Source organism: Balaenoptera physalus, assembly GCF_965194825.1.
Source record: "Balaenoptera physalus genome assembly, chromosome: 20".
Taxonomy (NCBI): Eukaryota; Metazoa; Chordata; class Mammalia; order Artiodactyla; family Balaenopteridae; genus Balaenoptera; species Balaenoptera physalus.
In genome coordinates this window covers 1,656,961-1,679,679 of record NC_138901.1, presented here as the reverse complement: position 1 = coordinate 1,679,679, position 22,719 = coordinate 1,656,961, and the positions used below count along the sequence as shown (strand labels likewise).

At 53.1% G+C, this 22,719-nt stretch overlaps 1 protein-coding gene across 5 annotated transcripts in view; it reads left to right on the top strand.

Moving 5' to 3' along the window:
* The window catches only part of RGS9 (regulator of G protein signaling 9), an 89,666-nt gene that overhangs the window by 64,905 nt on the left and 2,042 nt on the right, over positions 1–22,719 (top strand). For 4 of the 5 annotated variants that reach the window (XM_082441903.1, XM_082441904.1, XM_082441906.1 and 1 more), the window contains 8 exons: positions 249–310; positions 2,146–2,259; positions 5,340–5,455; positions 8,903–8,990; positions 9,467–9,605; positions 11,317–11,402; positions 13,635–13,752; positions 22,223–22,680. In XM_082441903.1, the coding sequence (XP_082298029.1) occupies positions 249–310; positions 2,146–2,259; positions 5,340–5,455; positions 8,903–8,990; positions 9,467–9,605; positions 11,317–11,402; positions 13,635–13,752; positions 22,223–22,680 (1,181 nt within the window). Of the gene's footprint in view, positions 1–248; positions 311–2,145; positions 2,260–5,339; positions 5,456–8,902; positions 8,991–9,466; positions 9,606–11,316; positions 11,403–13,634; positions 13,753–21,689; positions 22,681–22,719 lie in introns of those variants that run through there. The other variant, XM_082441907.1, reaches the window with a different exon arrangement.

The window sequence follows — 22,719 nt, the reverse complement described above, 5'->3', positions numbered from 1 at the left end:
TAGAACTTTTTTTTTCCCAGTTGGTGCCTTTTCTGAGACTAACACACGATGAGATGAGTGAAGGAGGCATGGGGGCCACCCATCTGCTGCAGACCTGAGCCCTGCTGGTCCTGGGGTGGCCGGCTTGCGGGAACGGAACGGGGTGCTTTGCTGGGGACGTGGCTTCTGGTTTGGAGCAATATGTATTTGTCGGCGTTGGCGACACCCCAGTGGGGCAGTTGGACATCTAACAACTGTGTCTCTTCCAGATCATGTATTACCGACAGGCCTTAATGAGGTCCACGGTGAAGTCTTCCGTGTCCCTTGGCGGGTATGTCCCTGTTTTGTTGGTCTTGGTGAGGTTTGCATGATAGTTAGGCAGGAGGAGAACTGCTTCAAGGTGACCTTGACAAGTCATAGGTTGACGTAAGAGCCTGAAGGACTCAGAGGGACAAAAGCAGTCTCTTGGGGGTTTAGTGCCTAGTTCTTCACTCAGTGCTAGTCTCCAGGTCTCGGGCTAGGCAAAATCAGGGTTGGGTGAGGCCCTAGACAAGCCTGTCTGTGTGGATGGGAAAGTGGGAAGAGTCAAAAGTCCACCGGCTGGATTCTGCAGTTCAATGTACTGATAAGTATCCGTTGTTAATGTTTGATTTAAAATCCCATTGGGAGAAACTGGAAATTTATGTTTGATCCTTGAACATTCAGGCTACTTTGATCCAGTCTCCCAGAGGGCATTATTTGGAAGACATGAAAAGGTTTAGTGCCCCCCAAATGTAAGCAATTACCCTTTCAAAATGTGGAATTCCTTGGAGGATCACCTTTCTAGCTCTGCGATTTTCCTGCACACTTGAAAATGGACTTGGCTGATTTCTGGGGACACACAACGTGACTATTCATTTATTCTGACCACAGGTACCCATCGGGGTGGGAGATACTGTGTTTTGTCCAGTGCCTTTCTTCCAATGCGGTTAGGGTTAGGCTCTTGTAAAAATCTTCAAGTATCTTTTGACATCCTCCCAAACCCCTAGTTTGCAAAACTACCACCTGCCTGAAGATACATGCCCTGACCTCACCCACCTTTTGCAGTGACTTCTGTCTGTGGCCGCTGAGTCACAGGTGGGTCTGCACCCGGGTGCTTGGTGGGCGCTCGCTTTGGGGTATAATGATACTCATTGTTCTGTGATAAAGTCAGACCCATCTACTCTGATGTTCCAGAAACCCAGTTCCGTGAAACCAAATAGAAAGTCCATTAGAGGAGGTTGGAAGGCTACACTGGATACTCCGCAGGCCCACCTTCCAAGTTTTATTTGTCTCAGAGCCTCATTACCATAATTTTGACGTCATTACACTGTTTGGACCTGTGGATGCATTTTTTCCCCTTCCCTTCAGCTGCTCCGCTGAAAAGGTCTGGTAAGAATAAGAAGGTCGTGGGGGAAATGGAGCCCAGGGGCTTGAGTTCTGCACAGAACTGTAAACCGAGAGCTCTGGTGTATCTCTCGGGCATGGTCCTGCTCTATCGTACTCTCATGGCTGTGGGCAGACTTCGCGGCAGGTGCCTTACGTGTATACTACGGATGCAATCCCCACCTATAGGGTGAAGGCATGCCAGGTTTTTCCAAACTGCCAGATACCAGGACACGTGTTGACTCAGAAGGTCTAACCCGACTAGGAGGAATTAGCTCTTGCCCACATTTGTCTCAATGAGACCACCGTTTTGAATACTGTGTCTGAGTTCCCAAACGCAGGCATTATTTGACCAAGGGTGGACCCCAGGGTGGCAACAGAATCTCACCGAGTCCGTGGTGACCTTGTGCTTCCAAGATGGTGCCAAGACACCTGTGTGAACACGTGCAAACAGAGTCAGCTTTGCATTTTGAAAACTCGTGATCAAATGTAAAGAGGCTGTATTTTAATGAAATAGGTACAGAGAAGTCACAAAGAACTGGTTTGGGAGACGACGTTTCATTTCACAACTAGAATAGGACAGATCTTGTTTAACACCTGCCAATCCCGAGGGCTGTTAGAGCGTTTTTCTAAGAAGACAGTAACAAGTATGTAACGAAATCCATCAAGTTGAAGGAGGACAGCCTGGTCGATCAACCTGAGTGTTGATTTGGTCTCTGGGGTGTTGAACTTCTAGGAAATCGCTTTCCGTTTGCTTTTCAGGATCGTCAAGTACAGTGAGCAGTTTTCGTCCAACGACGCCATCATGTCGGGCTGCCTTCCTAGCAATCCTTGGGTAACGGATGACACCCAGTTCTGGGACTTAAATGCCAAACTGTATGTATTCGAGATACCGGGGTCCTTTTAAAAGTAACTTTTTGAGTTAGAATTCACACACCATATAATTCACCCATTTAAAGTGTACAATTCAACGGTTTTTACTATATTCATAGAATTGTGCAGCCATCACCACAATTTTAAAATGTTTTCATCACCCAAATAAGAAACCCCCTACCCTTTAGCTATTACCCTCCAAATCCCCCTCCCCCCAAAACCCTCCAGCCCTCGGCAACCACTAAACTTTCTGTCTCCAGAGGTTTGCCTGTTCTGGACATTCATATCAATGGAATCATACAATATGTGGTCTTTTGTGATTAGCTTTTTTCACTTAGCATAATGCCGTCAAAGCTTATCCATGCTGAAGCAGGTGTTCATACTCAATCCCGATTTATGGCTGAAAAATATTAATCTATATGCTTATGCCACATTTTGTTTATCCATTCATCAGTTGATGGACATTTGGGTTGTCTCTGCCATTTAGCGATTGTGACTAATGCTGCTATGAACATTTGTGTGCTGGTTTTTATGTGGACATATGTTTTTCATTTCTCTGGAGTATGTACCTAGGAATGGAACTGCTGGGTCAAGTGGTAACTCTGTTTTAACAATACATAGATCGTTTTCGAAAAGAAAACAATCATCTTTATGGCTTTGCATTTTTGACTTCTGATTAGAGTAAAAATAAGCTCCTGGAAGGCAGAGCCCTAAACTTGCCTTGGGGAATTACGTCACTCACTCCTTTGCTGTTTGTGAAATTTGAACAGTTGTTGCTGCTACCTGTGTCTGCGTAAATCTGTCGTCTGGAAGAGGGGCAAAGGCCAAAATGCAGAAGGGAAAAGCCCAAGCTAACATAGGAAGAAAGAAGAGAAGGGCAGCTCAGCAGGAAAGGTGGAGGAGGAGGAGAGGGGAGAAGGGGCCGGGATGAGCGTGTGAGATGGGTGGGGAGATTGGAAAGACAGAGGGCGTCAGGTACGTGCCACAGCTGGGTCAACGCCAAGGCCATCACCACCTAAGGCATGAGGAACACCCAGGAGGCACAGATCCGGCCAGGTGAGCAGGCGTAGCTGCGGAGGCCTTTCACCCCCTCCGTGTAGCCTGCTGTGGGCAGTGGACAGGTGAAGGAGGGCGCTCATCTGGAGTCGGGGGTCCACCGCAGAGCCCAAGACTCTAGAACCATCTTCTGGGGAGTCTTCCGGGGCCTCTAGTTAATAGGATGGTTTTCTGGAGCTTGTGTCTCTCTCGCAGTTATCAGAAGGGAGAGGCAGCCTGAACCTCCCCGTGCACAAGGTTGTGCAGAAGTCGGGTCTTGTGGGGGAAAAGGCAGGGCCACCTGGCCAGGACAGGGATTGTCCTGAGAGGGTTTGGGAAGGAGGCGGGATGCTGCCGGATGCTACGTGAAATGGAGAGTAGAGTATGGAAGCTTGAGGTAGAGATTTGCTGGTGAAGAAGAGAGGTGATGCTTATGTAGGAGCCCTTGCTCAGAGGGTACTGAGTGGATGCCAGATGAACCCCACCCCCCAAAAATGGGAGGCCTTCTTCTTAATGGTTTAGATTTTAGAACGGTATTAACATCACCGGGGAAGCTTAAAAAAAAAACAAAAACAGGGACTTGCCTGGTGGTCCAGTGGTAAAGACTCCGCACTTCCAATGCTGGGGATGCGGGTTCACACCTTGGTCTGGGAACTAAGATCCCACATGCCGCGCATTGCGGCCAAACAAACAAAACAAACCAGACAAAAACCCAATATCCAGCCCTTATCTCCAAAGCCTCTTGTTAACTGGCCTGGCTTACCTCCTCACCCCCATCAGCCCGTTGATCTCAGTGAGCAGCGAGGGTTCACGGGACGGGCTCGGAGCGTCCGCCCCCAGGGTTGGCCACGGACCAGCCGCATCAGGATCCTCCAGGAACTCGTGGGAAATGCAAGTTCTTGGGCCGCACCCGAGACTGAGTCGGGAAGTTGGGGGATGGCACCCAGCAGTCCGTGTTTTAATGAGTCTCCCAGGGGATTCTGATGTCCGCTGAAGTTGGCACACCTGTTTGACGCCGGGCCCTGCTTCTTACTGTGTGGGCCCGGGCAAGGGTTTACCCTCTCTGAGCCTCCGTCGTCTTGGAAATACAGTGGGGACGATGCTATCCAGCTGGCCGTGTTCCCTTAGGGACCCAGCGATGGGTGTGTGTGTAAAGCACAGTGCATCACAGATGGTGACTCCGTAAGTGGTAGCTGTTTTTCCGGGATTCTTACTGTTTCCACGCTGATGTTAGGGAAGTGTAAGCTCGCCTGACCGACTTGAGATCCCACAGACATCACTTGTACCCAGTCATGGTTTCAGCTGTTGCATCAGTGGGCAACGTGGTGTCTGGGACTTGGGAACCTCTGTTTCCAAGGGGCTGTGTTGGGTTATGGAGAATTCCATAAGGAATAAGAGAAAAGCCAACAGTTTTCCGGATTTTCTGGACCGTGAGACCCATCCCATGCTAGCTGGGCTCGCGTGTCCTTCCTGAGATCGAGGCATGTTCAGAACAAGCAGGGGTGGAGTGGGCCTGGCATCGTAGGGGAGGCTCTGGGAGAGGGTGCACGGCTGGCAGGGCCTGTGGGGTGTCTGCCTGGGGGCACGGGGCCTGAAGCAGGGCAGGAAGGGTCACCAGATGTCCCCGTAGGGAAGGGGGGTCGAGGGGGTGGCGGTGGCCGCAGCACCCATCACCGGGGCCGTTCTGGGGTTCTCTCTGGTCTGGTGTGGCAGGCTGGCCCCCTGGTCTCCACAGGCCTTGGAGGAGGTGTGCATGGCCCTCTGCCCTGAAGGGTTAGCGTGAGGCTCTCTGCTGGGGGCCTCCTTCCCCCCGCTGGGGAGGCCAGATCCTGAGACGAGGCCCAGGGGACGTGTCTGAGGCTGCATTTTCCAAGCAAGGGGTTACTCGGGTTGTTTGTGCGGGGATGGGGCAGGGGAGGGTTGGGTCGTGCCCTGGGCCAGGGGACTCACGGAGGTTAGCAGGGGCTGAAGCCCCCTCGCCCCACCCAGGCCGCCCCCTGGCACAGCCCCGAGTGTCTGGAGCACTTAACAAATCGTGGTCCTTGCAGGGTGGAAATCCCAACCAAGATGCGGGTGGAACGATGGGCCTTCAACTTCAGCGAGCTGATCCGAGACCCCAAGGGCCGACAGAGCTTCCAGTACTTTCTCAAGAAAGAATTCAGTGGTGGGTCTCTGAGTTTTTTAAATAAAATATTTGCTTTTAGAAATATTCCTGAATGTCTAGCCTAGGGCTCCGAGTATGCTGGGCAGGTGTTTCCATAGCTCTGCTTGGGCCGACTCTCACCCCGGACCCGGCCTCTCCATCGGCTCCTGGGGGCCCCGCAGTCGGGGGAATTGCTTTGCTCACAGAATCCACGTGGACATGACTCAGGTTTCCAAGGCTTCGTCCCCTCTGGCTGCCCTCACTGGCTCGCCCTGATCCCTGGCTCTCCCACCCCCGAGCTCCCAGGTCTGCTGCCGCCATGGGCCTGGTTTTCTTCAGCTCAGGGCTCCTCTGCCGTGGCCGCCCGTTCAGTTCACCTGGATCCCATCCCCAGAGGTTCCTTTTTAATTGGTTTGGGGCGGAATCTCTGACGTCTTGAAAACCCCCCAGGTGATTCTGACATGTGGCCATGATCGAGAGCCACTGTCTCAGCTCCTGGTCCGCTGCTTCCTTGGAGGATTTGAATGGAATGGATGGGGCCACATTTTATACCCCAGCTCCGGGCGGCTCACTGTGGGAGGCCCCTGCAGCCTCGTAAATACACTGCAGTGGGAGACACCTGGGAAAAGCAAAGGCCAGATCAGGACCAACTTCCCTAGGCGGAGCATGCCATGGGCTTCACCACCTCCCCTGAAAGATTTACTTTTACGGGGTCCCTTTATTTCTCTCCGAGTCCCCAGTCGCGGGGAGCATCACATTTGAGCCTTGACACAGCCTGGCTCCCCAAGACCCGCTGGCCTGTGAGGTTGCACCTGAAAGCATCCCACGGGACTTGCCAGGAGCCTGTTTGACTGCCGGGTGCACACATTACATGCTAAGATGGATTCTTGAAAAATCGCTTTTTTCTGATTAAGCCTCATTGCCGTGAGGTAATAAAACCCGGAACAGTTGGATGGGAAAGGGAGCTGCTTTTAGGCCGGAAGCAACGGGTGAATAAGTGGATCCGGCGCCATCTAGTGGTCGGCTAACAAACTACACCCTGAGCTTATCCCACCCACGCCTTGCTTAGTGTTGGTAAGAATCCATCCCCAAGATTTCCCTGCGTTATTAAAAGAGCGCTACTGGTGATCTCGGGATGAGATTCCCGAGGCTTCCGGTACGAACAGAACAGGTAAATAATCAGTTCATTTAATTAAAATTAAAAAAACTGAGATATGCTTCACATGCTGTAAATTCACAGACCGTATCATTTGCATGCCCTTTTAAAGTCTGCACTTCAGTGCTGTGTAGTAGGTTCACAGAGTTGCACAACAATCACCGCTATATAATTCTAGAACCTTTTCACCACCTCAAAAAGAAACCCCGGACCCACAGAAGTCACTCCCTTTTTCTCTGTCTTCCTCTGCTCTCAACTCCCCGGCCCACCCCCCCAGCCCTAGGCAACCACTAATTTACTTTCTATTTTCATGGATTTGCCTATTCTGGATATTTCCATTTATATTTCCATATAAATGGAATCATACCATAGGTGGCTTTCTGTCCTCTTTCACTTAGCATAGTATTTTCAAAGGCCGTCCACGTTGGAGCATGTAACAGTGCTTCATTCCTTTTCATGACCAAATAATATTCCATTCTGTGAAGATACCACATTTTGTTTATCTACTTCTCAGGTGGTGGACATTTGGGTTGTTTCAACTTTTTGGCTATTATGGGTAGTACTGCTATGAACATTCACGTACACATTTTTCTGTGCTCATTTAGTTTTTTTTTACCCTGGTAAAATATTCATAACGTAAGACTTACCATTTTAACCATTCTAAGTGTAGAGTTCAGTGAAATTAACATCATTGTGCAACTGTCACCACCATCCGTCTCCGGAACATTTTTATCTTCCCAAACCGAAACTCTGTCCCCATTAAACACTAACTCCCCCTCCTCCACTCCCCGCCAGCTCCTGGGAACCATTCTACTTTCTGTCTCTATGAACTTGACGACTCTAGAGACCACATATAAATGGAATCACACTGTATTTGTCCTTCTGTGTCTGGCTTGTTTCACTTTGCATGCTGTCTTCAAGGTTCATCCACGTTGTAGCTATGTCAGAATTTCCTTCCTCTTTAAGGCTGAATAATACTTTGTATGTATGCACCACATTTTGTTTATCCATTCATCGGCTGATGAACGTGTGGGTTGTTTCCGCCTTTTGACTAGTGTGAATAATTGCTCATTTAATTTTACCTTTAAGCAATTAACCGTCTTGCCGTGGGCAAGGTGGTCTACAGGGCGCTTGCTGTAAGACCAGCGGCTGTCACTTAAGAGCACTGCTGGCCTGTTTACTCATGCTTGTGACCTTGGTCCCAAGAACACCCTGAACTTTATGCTGAAGAGGAAGGAGCTCTGTAGAGTTACGGGACAGAGGTCAGCTAGCTTAGGATTGTGCAAACTTTTCCAGTCTAAAATGCCTGGGAGCCTTCCAGAGAATACTGGGAATGGAGAGGGGATGGTCTGGTCCATTTCCGCCCACCATGGCATTCCGTGATTCACTTCCCCCCCGCCCCACATGCACACACACACACATGCGCACACGCGAATACACAGACACATGCGCACGCACAATGTACACACATACACATGCACACATAAGCTCTTGCTCTCCCACTGGAGTGACCCCCTTTATTTTCTCAGGTGAAAACTGGCCACCTGGGATGGTGCACCGAGGTGTTCGCACTACTGGGGGCTGGGAGAACCGGTTAGAGAAGTTGGAAGGAAATGGGGTGGGGCGGCAGCTGACTTTCCTTCTGGGCCCAGAGGCGCAGACTCTCTGGCTCAGGTGACCAGGCCTTCCTCGAGAGCCAGCCCATCAGCATCGCCGCTTCGGCAGCATCTCCGTGAGGGTCTTTGGCTGGAATACGCCCCGCGAGGAGCCCTAAGAGACGGGCTCTCTGTGCACAAAGGAGGTGGGAGTCACGTGCGTCATCGACCAGGAGCAAAGTCACCAGGACCCTTCACGGAGAAAAACCTACAGAGCAGCGACGCATGCGTCCCAGCCTAATCAGATGTCACTTGTCCAAGCAAGGTGTGCGACATCCTGGATGAAGAGGAACGAGACCGCCTCTGGGGGTTCATCTGAGCTCTGACTTGCGTGCCCTGGGGGAAAGCGCAGGTTCCCGGCAGACACGTAGGGCTACACACAGGGCACGTGCCCCCCTGGTTCACTGCCGGAGCACGTAGGTGCGCTCACTGGGGTAACAAGCCTCTCCGGGGCCCTGGACGGAGGAGGGGCTCCTTCTCCCCAGGAGCGTGTGGTCCTGCCCCCAACGTGCTCGCCGCTCCAGGATGGGATGTACCCCAGCTGACCCGTTTCTTTTCTTTCCTCCCTTCCCCTCCCATCTGGGCTCCTGTCCGGCTGTCGCCGTTGACCCTACCCCCCTCCCCGCCCCCCCCCCCCTCCGCTCCTGGCCCACGCAGGGGAGAATCTGGGATTCTGGGAAGCCTGTGAAGATCTGAAGTACGGAGATCAGTCCAAGGTCAAGGAGAAAGCGGAGGAGATTTACAAGTGAGGATGAGCCCGATTGGTGGGGAGCCTCCCCGCGGCACCCCAACCGGCCCCCCCAACCCCGGTTACGCTTGAGGTCGGAGACTGGATGGAGGCCCCCCACGCCTCGCGTCCCCATCGGTCACCGCACCTCGCGCTGTGGACACCTCACCCCTGCTCCGGGAGGCTGGAGGTCCTGGGAGAAAGCTGGGGGAGGGTCACCCCACCCACTTTTTGCTCTCTCTCTGCCAGAGGTTGGGAATTCCAAAGTCACACACAAGTTCACATTCCCGATGCTGCCAGGGCTGTTTTCTTGCTTCTAGGAAACGTTGCTTGACGCCCTGTTCAAATGCTTTAGTGTCTCCTAAGAAAAGGACCACTTTCACCCCGGGGGACCCAAGCCACGTCTGTCAACCCCTCGCTCCCAAGCAGCTGTGAACTTTTCATTCACTGACTTGGTCTGGCTACTTTTGCTGACATTTTCCTCCCCGTCTCAGGCTGTTCCTGGCCCCAGGGGCGAGGCGGTGGATAAACATAGACGGCAAAACCATGGACATCACGGTCAGGGGGCTGAAGCATCCCCACCGCTACGTGCTGGACGCCGCGCAGACCCACATCTACATGCTCATGAAGAAGGTAGGCGCGGCCGTGGTGAGGGTGCACGGAGGCCCGGAAGCCCTTCCCTCCCCAGGTACCGGGAAGGTTCTTTAGATGTAGGGAAAAGGGAGAGAATGTGTGCTTGCTGCTTTGCTGGTGTTAGATGCAGAGCTCTCAACTCTCTCTTCCTCCTGCCCGCCCGGCTGGCCCCTCCGTGTGTTTCTGAGCCCTCTGGCCAAGGAGGACTGCCTGCCTGCAGAGGCTGTGTGCCCTTTTTTTTTTTTTAAATCTATATATTTATTTATTTATTTTTGGCTGCATTGGGTCTTCGTTGCTGCGCACGGGCTTTCTCTAGTTGCAGCGAGCAGGGGCTACTCTTCGTTGTGGTGTGCGGGCTTCTCAATGCAGTGGCTTCTCTTGTTGCGGAGCACGGGCTCTAGGCACGTGGGCTCAGTAGTTGTGGCAGGTGGGCTCAGTAGTTGTGGCTCGCGGGCTCTAGAGCACAGGCTCAGTAGTTGTGGCGCACGGGCTTAGTTGCTCCGCGGCATGTGGGATCTTCCCGGACCAGGGCTTGAACACGTGTCCGCTGCGTTGGCAGGCAGATTCTTAACCACTGCGCCACCAGGGAAGCCCCTGCGTGCCTTCTTAAGGCTTCTCACTCTGCAGTCATCGTATAGACCGTCGTGACATAGTGGCTGCGCCAATTTACATTCCCCCCACCGTGTAGGAGGGTTCCCTTTTCTCCACACCCTCTCCAGCATTTGTTATCTGTAGACTTTTCGATGATGGCCCTTCTGACCAGTGTGAGGGGATAACTCGCGGTAGTCCTGATTTGCATTCTCTAATGATTAGCGATGTGGAGCAGCTTTTCATGTTCCTGTTGGCCATCTGGATGTCTTCTTTGGAGAAATGTCTATTTAGGTCTTCTGCCCATAGTTCTCACGACTTTGACTGCTACTACTTAGTCTTTAGAATGGTACCGTTTCAATAAATTTTTTAAAATCCTCAATTGGTTGTTGAGAAATTCTCCTAGATGTTTCTGTGGGCTTTGTCCCATGTGTGTTACGACTAGAGTTTGCAGTCGGCTTGCGGGGAGCAAGCGTTGAGGAAGCGACTTCCCTGAACCTGCCGAGAGTCCCAGCAAACAGCCACGCGAGAGGAGTCTGAGGCTGGGGCTTTGTTTGGTTGGGCTGGGTTTGGTATTCTCTTGCCTTTCTACTGAAATTCAGGGGAGAAGGGGTTGTGAGTGGGCTTCGAACTGGAGGTACTGGGTGGGCAAGGTTGGAAGCAAGGGTCTGCCGTTGCATGCGTACTTCGCCGAAGAGCCCTCGAGACTCTTTGGGGGCGGCTATGGACCAGGGGGGTCTGCCGTTGCATGCGTACTTCGCCGAAGAGCCCTCGAGACTCTTTGGGGGCGGATATGGACCAGGTCCTCCAGCGCAAAGGGCAGCAGCATCTGGCCAAGACTCAGCGTGTCCCACAGCCCGGGTCTCTGATTCAGCAGGACTGGCGTGGGCCTGAGAATGTGCATTTCTAGCAAGTGGCTGGGTGAAATGGATGCTGCCGGCACGGGGACCACACTTGAGCACCGCGGCTTTAGACACACATCTGAATGCCTTGCACACAAGGATACAAACCCTCTTAACTTTGCAATCTCACTGCCGAGGGAAGGCTGGGGAAACGGCAAGTGTATTCGTTTGATGTGACACTTTCCCTCTCACAGTAACTGCTTTTCTCTTGTTCCCGCTAGGACTCTTATGCCCGCTACTTAAAATCGCCAATCTATAAGGAAATGCTGGCCAGATCAGTTGAACCTCAGGAAACCACCAAGAGAAGGCAAGTGGAAAGGGTTACAATCACGCATTGCCTGCTGCTCTGTTTACAGGGAAAGGAGGGTCTCTGTCAGCCAAATGGCTATTATCGAGATACTTCCTGGATGAAAATATTGGGGACTGGGAAGTATTTCTTAGGGTCTGACTGCCTTATTGCCTTCACCATGCTCTGAAATCATGCTGGCAAGATGTACATAGTAATTACCGCCAGTAAGTTTTGTTTCCCTAACACTGGTTTCAAAGAGTTTTGATTATGAGCTGGGATAATGACCTTTATTACAAATGGAAGCATCTCATTGGCTTTTTAATGGCTACACTTCTCCACCTCCAAACTGATGTGTAGGAATTAATTTAGCTACATCCTGGTAATGTCCTTTGTAACGGCCTAAGACCGTGGAGAGAAGAGCAGATTGCACCCCAAGAAAAATATAGACTCTTAGGGAAAATGTACAGGAAAACTAAGTACTCTTGCTGACCCCGGGGGACTGCCTTCTTTATTCATTCTCACCTTCCTCACTGGAGATTTGGAGCATCCCATGTGGCAGAGCCCTTGGGCAAAGGATGAAATGTTCTGAGGGGCAGTTTGAACTCCTTTTTTGGAGGAAAAAGAAAACTCTACAGGGACTGAAGATTCAAAAGAGTAGCCAAACGGCAGCTTGAACAAAGACGCAGGACTTTGGCGGAGGTTTTCCCAGCGCCAGCGCATGTCCTGTCCCCCCCTCCCCAGGCCCCCCCTTAGTAGATGTTCCCCCCCGCCCCCCGCCGCCCCGTTTGCCAGCTCAGCCCACGCTGGGCTCTTTTTCCAGAGTCTCCAGTCAATTCAAAAGAGGGGTGGTTGGACCAGAGCCTTTGTCAAAGGAGCTTAAAAAAAACCCCAACTTGGTTTCATTCTTGAGGATAATGGCCCTGTTATGAAAAGGAGAGAAAGGAGGTCTTTGTGGTGCTATTCTTCTAGGTTCACGGGGTAAGGAAGGGAGTTCAGTGTCCCTGGGGACTTGAAAGCTTTTCTTTAAGCCACAAGAAAGGGCCATAATAGCTCCAGAAGTTCTGCCAGAAAGTAGTGGGGAAGGGAGGAGAGCCTCTTATGTCTCTCTCCAGATGTTTTTTAAGTTGGCACAGACCTGAGAAATCAGCTGAGAGCTTTTGTGGGGCATCCGGGTGCTTGGCTGGGGTGGCACTAGACCACAGGTGCAGTGCTCGGCTGTGAGGTCGGGTACCGCGGTCCGGTGTTGCTGTCACCGCTACCGGGAGTGAGAACACCCCCGTGGGACGTGGGAAGCCCGGCCTGGAACTATGTGGGGATGGCAGGGCGGGTACGAGTTTGTCCCGTGACTCTCAGGCGTGAGACAGCGCACAAAACTTAATTTTTCCAGAACAAGTTAAATGGAGCTCCAGGAAGTCAGGGCTGGTGGGAGCCCTGACTTACGGGTAGGGGAGCCCTCTTCCTCCCTAGGGTGGATGCTAGAGTTCCAGGGGCTTACGTGGTCCTGAAATTTGCGGAGGTCCTAGGTTTTAAGTCTCCCCTTGCTGCTGAAATGCTTATTTTCCAAGCCTGCTCTCCATCGCCTGCCTCACTCAGATACCTGGAGCTTTGTCGTGGCTCCCGAGGTCGTGGTGGAGCGTTTGGGGTCGGCGATCCACGCTTCGCTTTCGCGGACGGGGCTGACGGCTCGCGCATGCGCACAGCGCTTTGGAGGAAGGGGCCGCCGGGTCTGGTGCATGCGCACAGCGCACGGCTGCTCGTCAGCCCTCTTCCAGACCCTTCCCCTTGCTCTGCCCGTGCAGCCTCGCTCTTCGATGGCCCCGCTCTTTCCTTCCTTCCCAGAACCTTGGCTTTTGAAAACAAGCGTTCCAATTCTCCCTGGAGGCAAGAACCCCTGGGTTTCCAGTCTCCAGACCCTCCTTGTCCGCTTCTTTCTGGAAGGGCCTCCAGGAAGATAAGATGCCTCGTTGATTTCTAAACCTCATGAAAAGTGGTCTTACTTGGCACGATCTGAGTCTTCCTGGCCGCGTCTAAGCCTAAGATCTGATGGCAGCTGGTCCTCAGTCTGGTCCCATCCTCCCAGCGGGGAGAAAAGAGCCACGGCTGGATGTGCCTCTGAGGGCCCCCCTTTGAGGTTCCCCGCGGGCATAAGGGGCCGATCCGGAGTCCGGCCTCACCTCCCGCCCGGTGTGCCAGTGTCGCTTCGGGGAGCGCGTGGCCCTCCACCGACCACCGTTCTCTCCTCCCGTTCAGATCGAGCCTCCCGTTCATGCGGCGCCCCCTGCGCTCCAGCCCCAGCCCCGTCATCCTCAGGCAGCTGGAAGAAGAAGCCAAGGCTCGGGAAGCGGCCACCACGGTGGACATCACCCAGGTCATGAGCAAGCTGGACCGCAGGAGCCAACTCAGAAAAGAGCTGCCTCCCAAATAAATCCACAGTTACTTATTTATTCCTGGGGTGGGGGGGGGAAGCACGCGGGCGAGGGCGGCAGAGGGGGTAGGGGGAGAGTCTAGAGGGTTCTGCTCCCCATTCATGGGGCGGTGGGCCAGTCGGGTTCACCCCCGATTCCTCGGACCCCTGTCTTGGGCTTCCTCCTACCCCTCCAGATCGCCAAGGGGCCGGGCGGGCACGGGGGAGGGGGGGAGAGGGGGGCTGCACCTGACTCCGTTGCTGTGACATCGCCTGTCTTACCCTCCGGAGTCCTTGGGGGTGAGAGCCAGAGGGAAAAGCTGCTTCGTGAACCGCCATTGGCGAGAAGGGCGTAGTTAACTACCCCCAGGGTGTCGTTCCGCACGTTGTTTCCAGTAGCTTCATGAAGCTCCTCCTCCCGTCTCTCCAATTTAGACTCTGCCTCTAAAGCAGCCAGGGACGGGCCCCCCAACCAGGGGCTGGCTGCAGGGCTCCCCTGTAGATGCCCTTTCCTGGGGCCCCTCTGTCACACCTGCCTGGAGAAGCTCTGCTGAGACATTTCTTTTGAGCTTGTTCTTAGTCCTAAGTTTTGAGGGTTGGTGGGCTCTCTCCTTCGCTTTTGCCTCCCCATCCCCCTTTTACATGATGCCAGGGGAATTAGTAGCTTGTAGGAATGAAGGACTTAGGCCAGAAGCTTCCAGAGAAGTTCAGGTAAAATGGAGCATCTTTTTGGTTAAAGGACGAAGGTGCCGATGTCTTCATTCATGGGAGGAGGGATGGTTAGAGGTCTGTGACATTTTCAAAATGAGTCAGGGTCAAAGATAGTACTCTTTGGGATATCTAGATGTTGGTGCTTCCCTCCTCCGTAGCTTTAGATTAGGCTAGCCTGTGGTCAGGGGTGGGGTGGGGGGGACGGTGGTCAGGACAGTTCCAGCTCTGACCTTGGAGGCCTAAAGGTAATTCTTGAAGTTGGGTTTGCTCCTGTACACCTGTGTAAGAATGCAAAAGAGATAGAACAAGTGGATGAGCAAGGTACCGACCTTCTGCATCAAGAAGACTCACTCAGCAAATTAACTGAGCACCTATTATGTGCCAGGCATTGGTGAATAACATAGACATGGTCCCTGCCTCATGGAGCTTATAGTCCAGGACTGACAAAAAAATAAGGTGTATCAGGTAGTGTATCAGGTAGCTGCTGCTGTGTAACAAACAAGCGCACAACTAGAGTGGTATAGAAGAGTAAGTGTTCATGGCTTATGCATATAGGGTCATCTCTGTGGCTCTGTTGATCGTGGTGGGGCTCATTCCCACGCCTGGTGAGGGTTGATCTGTGGCAGCCTAGGCCGGGATGCGTTGAAAGATTCTGCTCACATGTTTCTTATCCTTCAACAGCCTGGCCTGGGCGTGATCCTATAAGGATGGCAAAATTGCAGGGGAGTTGGTGGAAGCATGTAAGATTCTTGAGACGAAGGCCTGGAACTGGTGCCTCATCTTAATAACCAAAGCAAGTCACAAATCCAGCCTAGAATCAAGGGCTGGGGAAATCGATTTTACCTCTTCAGTGAGAGAAATTTCAAAGTCTCCTGGCAAAAGACAGGGAGATGTGGAGGGCTGAAGAACTGAGGCCATCCTTGCAATTGGCAACTCAAACAAAAATATGATAAAACCCATAGAATGTGCTTTAATGCATATGGTGCCGTAGTAGGGGGATGAGACGTGTGGACTCGGGGGGTCTCTCTGAGGTGGTGGCGGATAAGCAGAGGATGCAAAAGATTTGGCCGTAGAAGGAGTGCAGGTGAGGCAGGAAGAACTTTCCAGGCAGAGGGAGCTGCATGAGCAAAGGCCCAGAGGTGGGAAATGGCTCAGACTGATAAGGCCAGGTGAAAGGAGCCTGGTAGACAAAGGGGCAGTGGTACCAGATGAGGTTCAAGAGGTGGGCAGGGCAGGCCATTGTAAGAGGTTTGAGGCTCTTGGTTTCATGTTAGCAAAGGGATTCTATTACTCTCCCCGTCTTCCCCAGTCATAGACTGGTTTACACTCTGGAAGAGCAGCTAGAGAGATACTTTGTTCATCTCTCTTTTGAAGAATGTTGGAGTCCTCCAACTCAGGGGGAGCGCCTCAAGCGGAAATTTCAGGTGATGAACCATTGTAAACTGAGTGACATGAGGGAAGGGACCGTATCTCACTCACTATTTGGAATCTGATGCTTTAGGTCTAGTGAATTCTGCATAAACACATTGCATGGATGGATGGATGGATGGATGGATGGATGGGTGGGTGGAAAGAGCCCTGGGTTTCGAGAAGGCCTCTCAGGCTCTTGTCCTCATTCTGTCGCTAGCCATGTGGTCTTGAGCAAGTCACTTCACCTCTCTGCTTCATAATTTTTGAAATGAGGGGTTGGGACCAGATCCATGTTTCTCAAACCAGACTCAGTGAATTCCAGGAGCATACCCAGCCTGGGGCATCAGTTTTACTTGAAGATTTGCAATGGAAGGAAAGTTAGATAATTTTTAAAATTTCACATTAAAATAATCATGAATATATTACGAATTAGACTGCAAGATGTACATGAATTTTTTAAGATAAAAGCTGAGACATCAAAGATATCTCATGCCTGGCTGTGGCAGGCTCAGGCTTTTGCCCTCAGACTCCTGGGAGAGCATGGTTGCCCAGTTCTCCTGCTGTTTGGCCTGCTTCTGTGGGGAAGTTTGAGAAGCATGGAACTGGAGGTATTTGCCATCCATCCTAGTTACCCCTGTATGAGCTGAGGTTACACACCTAGCAAAATGGTGGTGGGGTGGTGGGAGAGTTGAAATGCACCTTGAATTCTTCAGGACACAGAGCATGTCTTGGTCATCTTTGACTCAGCGATTCACCAGCCCACTCCTCACTCATGAGACATGTCTGCCTCATGTGCCTGTCAACCTCCTGCAGAGTACCCAATGCACTGTGTCAGACGCATAGTAGGTGTGGCGCACACATTGATGGAAACCTTCTCAGTGTCAGACACACAAGGATCCCCAGTCAAAGGAGAAGCACAGACACGTCAACAGAGTAGGTTATCGTTCCTTATTGGACGGATGGGTGCTTCCACATTACCCTTCTGAAGGAAGGGAGATGACACATGGCTTCACTTCTGGATGCGTTCCACAAGTGTATTCTATGTATTTTTTATTATTAAAGTATAGTTGGTTTACAATATTATATTAGTTTCAGGTGTACAACATAGTGATTCAGTATTTTTATAGATTATACTCCGTTTAAACTTATTATAAAACGTTGGCTATATTCCCTGTGCTGTACATTACGTCCTGGTATCATTTATTTTATACCTAGTAGTTTGTACCTCTTAATCTCCATCCACAAATGTATTTTAAACACCTGTTTTGTGTGAGAGCCCATGGTGGGTGCTATGGCACAGATGCAAAAATGGCCGAGGTGTTCTCTGCCCTCAAGGGGCTGACAAGGGTGCATGGAGGCTATCTAGTCTGGGTGGTGTACAACACACCCGTGGAGCACAGAGATGGGGAAGAATTGTCTGGCCTGGGGGGTCGAGGGGGATCCACCAGGAAATTCTCATGTTTGGTAGAAAGGAGCCCTACCCAGTTTTGAGGTTTTGGAAATGTGTCTGCTTCTAGACTCCAGCCACTGGTATCTGCTCCTGCCAGCTTTGATGCACTAACAGTAGGCCCACAGGGTCCATTTGAATCTCAAATGGTGTAAAAATAGTATTTATTTGGACAATAGTATTGATACATTTAAATTACTATGATATTCTCTATTCTGCCACGTACTTAGGCACCGTCTTAATTCCATTAATGCAATATTGTAAACAGCTTGAGTTTCTCTACCCATGTGGTGTATATCTGATGCTAGAATATAAGTTATGCCATAAGGTACCAGAATTCATTTTCAGGCTTTGCTTTTAGAGAAAAGACTGCTTTTGTTGTGAGGGTTGAGTGGAAATACAAGGGCTAGGGAGTAGGGTAGAGTGCTTAGGAAAATGCCTGGCATATAAGTGCTCAGTAAATGCTAGCTGCCGTGATCATCATCACAACCATCATTATTATTACCATCACCACCATCATCCCCATCATCCTTACCATCACCATCATCAGCACCATCATCATCATCAATATCACCATCATCACCACCATCATCACCATCATCATCATCAACATCACCATCATCAGCACCATCATCATCATCAATATCACCATCATCACCATCATCCTCACCATCGTCATCACCATCATCACCATCACCACCATCATCACCATCACCACCATCATCACCATCACCACCATCATCACCATCATCACCACCATCATCATCATCAATATCACCATCCTCATCATCACCATCATCATCATCACCATCCTCACCGTCATCATCACCATCATCACCATCACCACCATCATCACCATCATCACCACCATCATCATCATCAATATCACCATCATCCTCACCATCATCACCATCACTATCGTCATTGTTGTCATCAGTATCGTCAGCACCAACCCTAGTAGCTTCATGGTCTTAAAGTAAGCTTGTTCTTCCTTGCATTTGTCAGTGTTGCCCAATACAGTGGTTCGTTATTCTTTATTATTTAGGGCATTTCCTGAGGTGTATTTAAAGCCTTGTTGACCCAAGCCATCTTACTTCTCTTCTCTCTCAGAGTCTAGCTCTCCAGGGACCATTAGGATATACTCGAGGGGAAGAGAGTGGGGAATTGATGTCATGGCGTATGTCCGCAGTTCCTAGGAGAGGGCTGACCAGCAGCAGGGTAGTGACGGGTCAGTCCATGGGTCCCCAGTTTCGTCTGTTCAAGATGGGAAGGTTGCGCTGGGCGGTGGCAGATGAGCTGACTGGTACGAGAAATGGGGTGTTTGCCCACGTGGATTTTTCTCCACGGGGCCAGCTGTGCTCATGTGCTTTTGGGGGCAGCAGGGAAAGGGCGAGTGAGAGGGGCTGGGAAGGGGGGACCGGTGCATGGCATGTGGCCCCCGGAAGGCGGCCGTGTCCGCCTGCCTGCTCCCAGGAAGTGGCCACAGGGTCTCCTGCAAATTCTCAGCCAGTTTCTGTACGGAAAGTGAGTTGCGTCTCTGCATCATCTGCTTTGCCTTTCATGAAAAGCCTGTGCTCGTGTTCTCATGCCACTGAACCCGCTCCATGTCATGCTCTTTCTGCAGCAGAATAAAACAGCAGCACAAAACAAAGCCAAGCACTCCTTCACTGTGTCTCTGTTGTGTCATTTCTTTGCCACGTGCCTCGCACGCTGCTGCTTTGCTGCTTCACACCCGTGGTGGGTATGGGAGGGGCCAGGGTCGTGGTGGGAGTGGGTAGAAAAAGGCATCTTACTCAGAGTGTCCAGGGCCACGTGGGCTGATGCCTGTTTGCCCAGAAGAAGGGACCTTCTCAGGCCAGGTAGGTGCAGCAGGACAGTAGCCATCTTCCTAACGTGTCCTGTCATTCATCCTGGAAAAAAGCAGGTGCTGGGGGGAGGAGTGGGGTGGAGAGGAGGGGCCAGAATTGGGCGGGGGGATGTGGCGGGGCTTGGCTGTCCTAAGCTGTATCGTCTTGGTCAAGCTGCATCATCTCCATGAGCCTCTGTTTTTTTATCTGTAAAGTGAGGATTATAGCAGGAGTTGACCGCAAATTCTGAGTGAGTGGGATTTAAGGTAATGAACTGGGGGTGGGTGTGTCCTCGCTTAACTCGATGCCTCTCCATCTCTCTGAACAAAGCCTGGTTCCTAGTTTGGCGTTTTGGCCCACGACCCCAAGTCCCGTCCAAAGCCCCCAGGCAATGGGCTGGCAGCGTGGACCAGTAGGAAAAGCAAAGCCTTTGGGGTTACACAGACCTGGGGTCAGAGTCTCATTTGGTCACTGTATTAGTTAGCGATCACCGAGGGACAGATTAGCACCGACAAGCACCATTTATCAGCTCGTAGCTGGCCAGGTGAGACTGGGCAGGACTCTCTGTTCAGGGTTCGCAGTCAAGCTGTCGCGAGGCTGTGCGTGCTCTCATCTGGAACCTCTTCCACGGTGTTGGAAGGATTCCGTCTCCTGTTGTGGGACTGAGGGCCCCCTTGTTTTTGCCAGCTGTCGGCTGAGGGCTGCTCTCAGCTTCCAGAAGCCGCCCGAACTCCTTGCTGCACGCTCCCCACCCTCCATCTTCAAAGCCAGCCGTGGAGAGCTCCTCCCTCGTTGAATTCCTAATCATGCTCCGAACCTCTCTGACTTCTGTCTCTCTGGCTTCTAGACTCAGATTTGAAGGGATCAGGTGATGAGATCAGGGTCACCGGGATAATCCCTTTTTAGAGTCGCCTGTGCCGTATGCCATAGCCTGACCTTGGGGGTGACTGCCCTGTGACTTCCACAGCTCACACCCATCCTGAAGGGCAGGGGCAGGCATCTTGGTGCCACCTTAGAGTTCTGTGTTCCACAGCCACTGGTTTGTGGTGGGAGCATGGGGACGGTACTGAACCCCTCTGGTCCTCAGTATTCTGGTCTCTAAAATGGGGTGGTTATAGATGCGTTGAGCACCTGGCACATCGTAAGTGCTTCGTAAACTGCAGGGCCGTACACCTGACAGTCATCTCCCAAACCCTTCATCAGGGCCCAGCCGTCCCTTTTGTTATTCTCCTTTGCAAGCTGTGCCCTGTAGGAGACAGGTGTCAGAAGTGCAGTGCACAGCTCCCTGAACTTACTGGGTCTTGCTTACTTGCAAAGCATCTCCTTCTCACAAGCAAAGTTTGTGAGACTTTGCTTTCCCTGAGTGCCCCCCGTGAGGTTCTCCTCCAGTGGGTCTTGCGTGGGGCTGGGATCTGCATTTGTAACGGGCACCCTGCGTGATTCTGACCTGCAGCCTGCACTGAGACATCCGGCTGGCGTCACCCACGCAAACTACGGAGCCAGTGAGCCTGGTTTTGCAAAATCTGCTCACCGTTCCCGTGTTCCTGGGGCTTGGCTTCTGGAAGCCTTAGTTTTCTCATCTGTAAAATGGGCATAATGAGAGTTGACTGCCTCACCGAGTGGCTCTGGGAGATAAATGCAATAGTCCACATAAAGTGCTCAGCCCAGAAACTCACATTTGCTAAGTTGTCACTGCATGTTAACAGTAATCACAATGATGATTAGTGTAATAACCCAGTGGCCTCGGCTCTGGTTTGTCGGCCTGTCTGAGCAGTGGAGCAGCATCAGCGGCTCCGAGCTGCTGTTTCAGAACCGAGTGTTGCTTGAGCTTCAGGGAGCTGGTGGGAGAGAGTGGAGACGGCCCTCCCCCACCCCGGCGGCAAAGCCCCCTGTGGCCCCCTGGCCTTGCTTTTCCTCTCAGGGCTGTTCTCGGATGTGCCCTTCCCTCTTCAGGTCGGGACCAGCACACTCCTCAGAAGCCAGGAGACTCCAGCTCAGCGCCCGGAGCTGCCCTCCTTCGGCCCCAGGGCAGTGCCCAGGCCCCTGGGGACAGGTGGCTCCCTCTAAGGGGGACGTCTGTGTGGCGGTGACAGTTTCAAAGAGGCTTTTTCTTCCCTGAAGGCATTTCTCTCCTGGAGGCAGTGTTGGCCCAGCTGTCCCGGGAGCCCTCTCCCCGCCAGGACCAGCACAGCCCCCAGCTCCGTCCACACTGGGCTTTGATGTGGCACGTGGCCGGGGCAGGCCTTCGGGGTGGGGGGGGGGACACAAAGCAGGCCGAGGAGAGGTGAGAGCAGAGAGCCTTCCTGCTGAGGAGTCGGATTCTAGCTTCCGCCGTTAGCTCAGACGAAGCTGTCTCGGGCTCCTTCCCGACAGCGTGCCTGACCCCATGCTCCTGCCCCCCTGGTCGGCCCCCGTGGCCCGGGGAGGTTGATCTGCTGACCTGCTTCCCCTTTCCCCACCCATAACCTCCTTGTCTGTGTTTCCAGGCTCCTTCTCCGCGGAAGGTCCAGGTCCTGCTGCGCTGCCTGCGGGGAAGGGCACGGGAAAGGGTGGGCCCGGCCATCCCCAGGGGAGACCCGTGGACATGGGTCGGGGCTCAGGACCAGACGGGTGGTCTTAGGCCTGGGGGGGTCAGCACGAGCTCCTCGTGCCGCCTCCGCTGCTCTGTGGAAAGGGTGTTAGACGCCTCCAGACTCCAGGCGGTACGGAGGGCGGAGAAGGGAGGGCATGATGGACCGTGGGTGCAGGCGGTGCTCGCTGGGGGCGGAGTCCAAGGCCGATTGGAAATCCAGCCTGGCCACACCCCTGTCCCAGGCCTGGAAGAACGGCCGTCTGTGCCCTGGGGTGCAACCCCCCAGCTCTGGGGACGTGGCCGGGGCCTGGGGACGGGCAGGCCCCTTGGTGGGAGGTCTGTGTGCGGCCTGCCCTCGGCCCAGGCGGCGGGGTCAGCCGAGCGCGGCCCGCGGGCCGTGGACCAGCCACACGGCTCACTCGGCGCTCTCCCCCTCCTTCTCCGCAGCCGGGCCAGCGCGCGGCGCCCAGCCCTCACCTGGCCGTGTACACCGGGACCCGCCTGCCCCCCTCTCCTTCCAGCCCCCGCTCCCCGCGCTGCCGCTCGCCGCGGAGGCCCTTCCCCTCGCCCGGCCGCTTCCTCCGGCGGCCCAGCAGCACCGTCTGCCCCTCGCCCATCACGGTGGCCTTGGACGGCTCCCCGGGCGAGGAGCAGAAGCGGGAGGCCGCCCGCGGGCGCGCGGATGCTGGGACCGGCGGGGCCTCCGCGGACCAGCCCCGGCCCCGGGCCCCTCCCAAGGCCCGCGTGGCCCTGTCGCTCGGCTGGTTCCTGAGACGAGGCTGCTTGGCCTCCCCGGCCTTTGCCAGGCTCTCCCCCAGGTGCCCCCCTGTGCCCCACGGGAAGGTGCAGCCGCTGGGGGACGCGGGCCGGCAGCTGCCACGACCGAGGTCCCGGAGAGCAGCCAAGTAAGGATGGAGGGGTGTGTGTGTGTGTGTGAGTGTGTG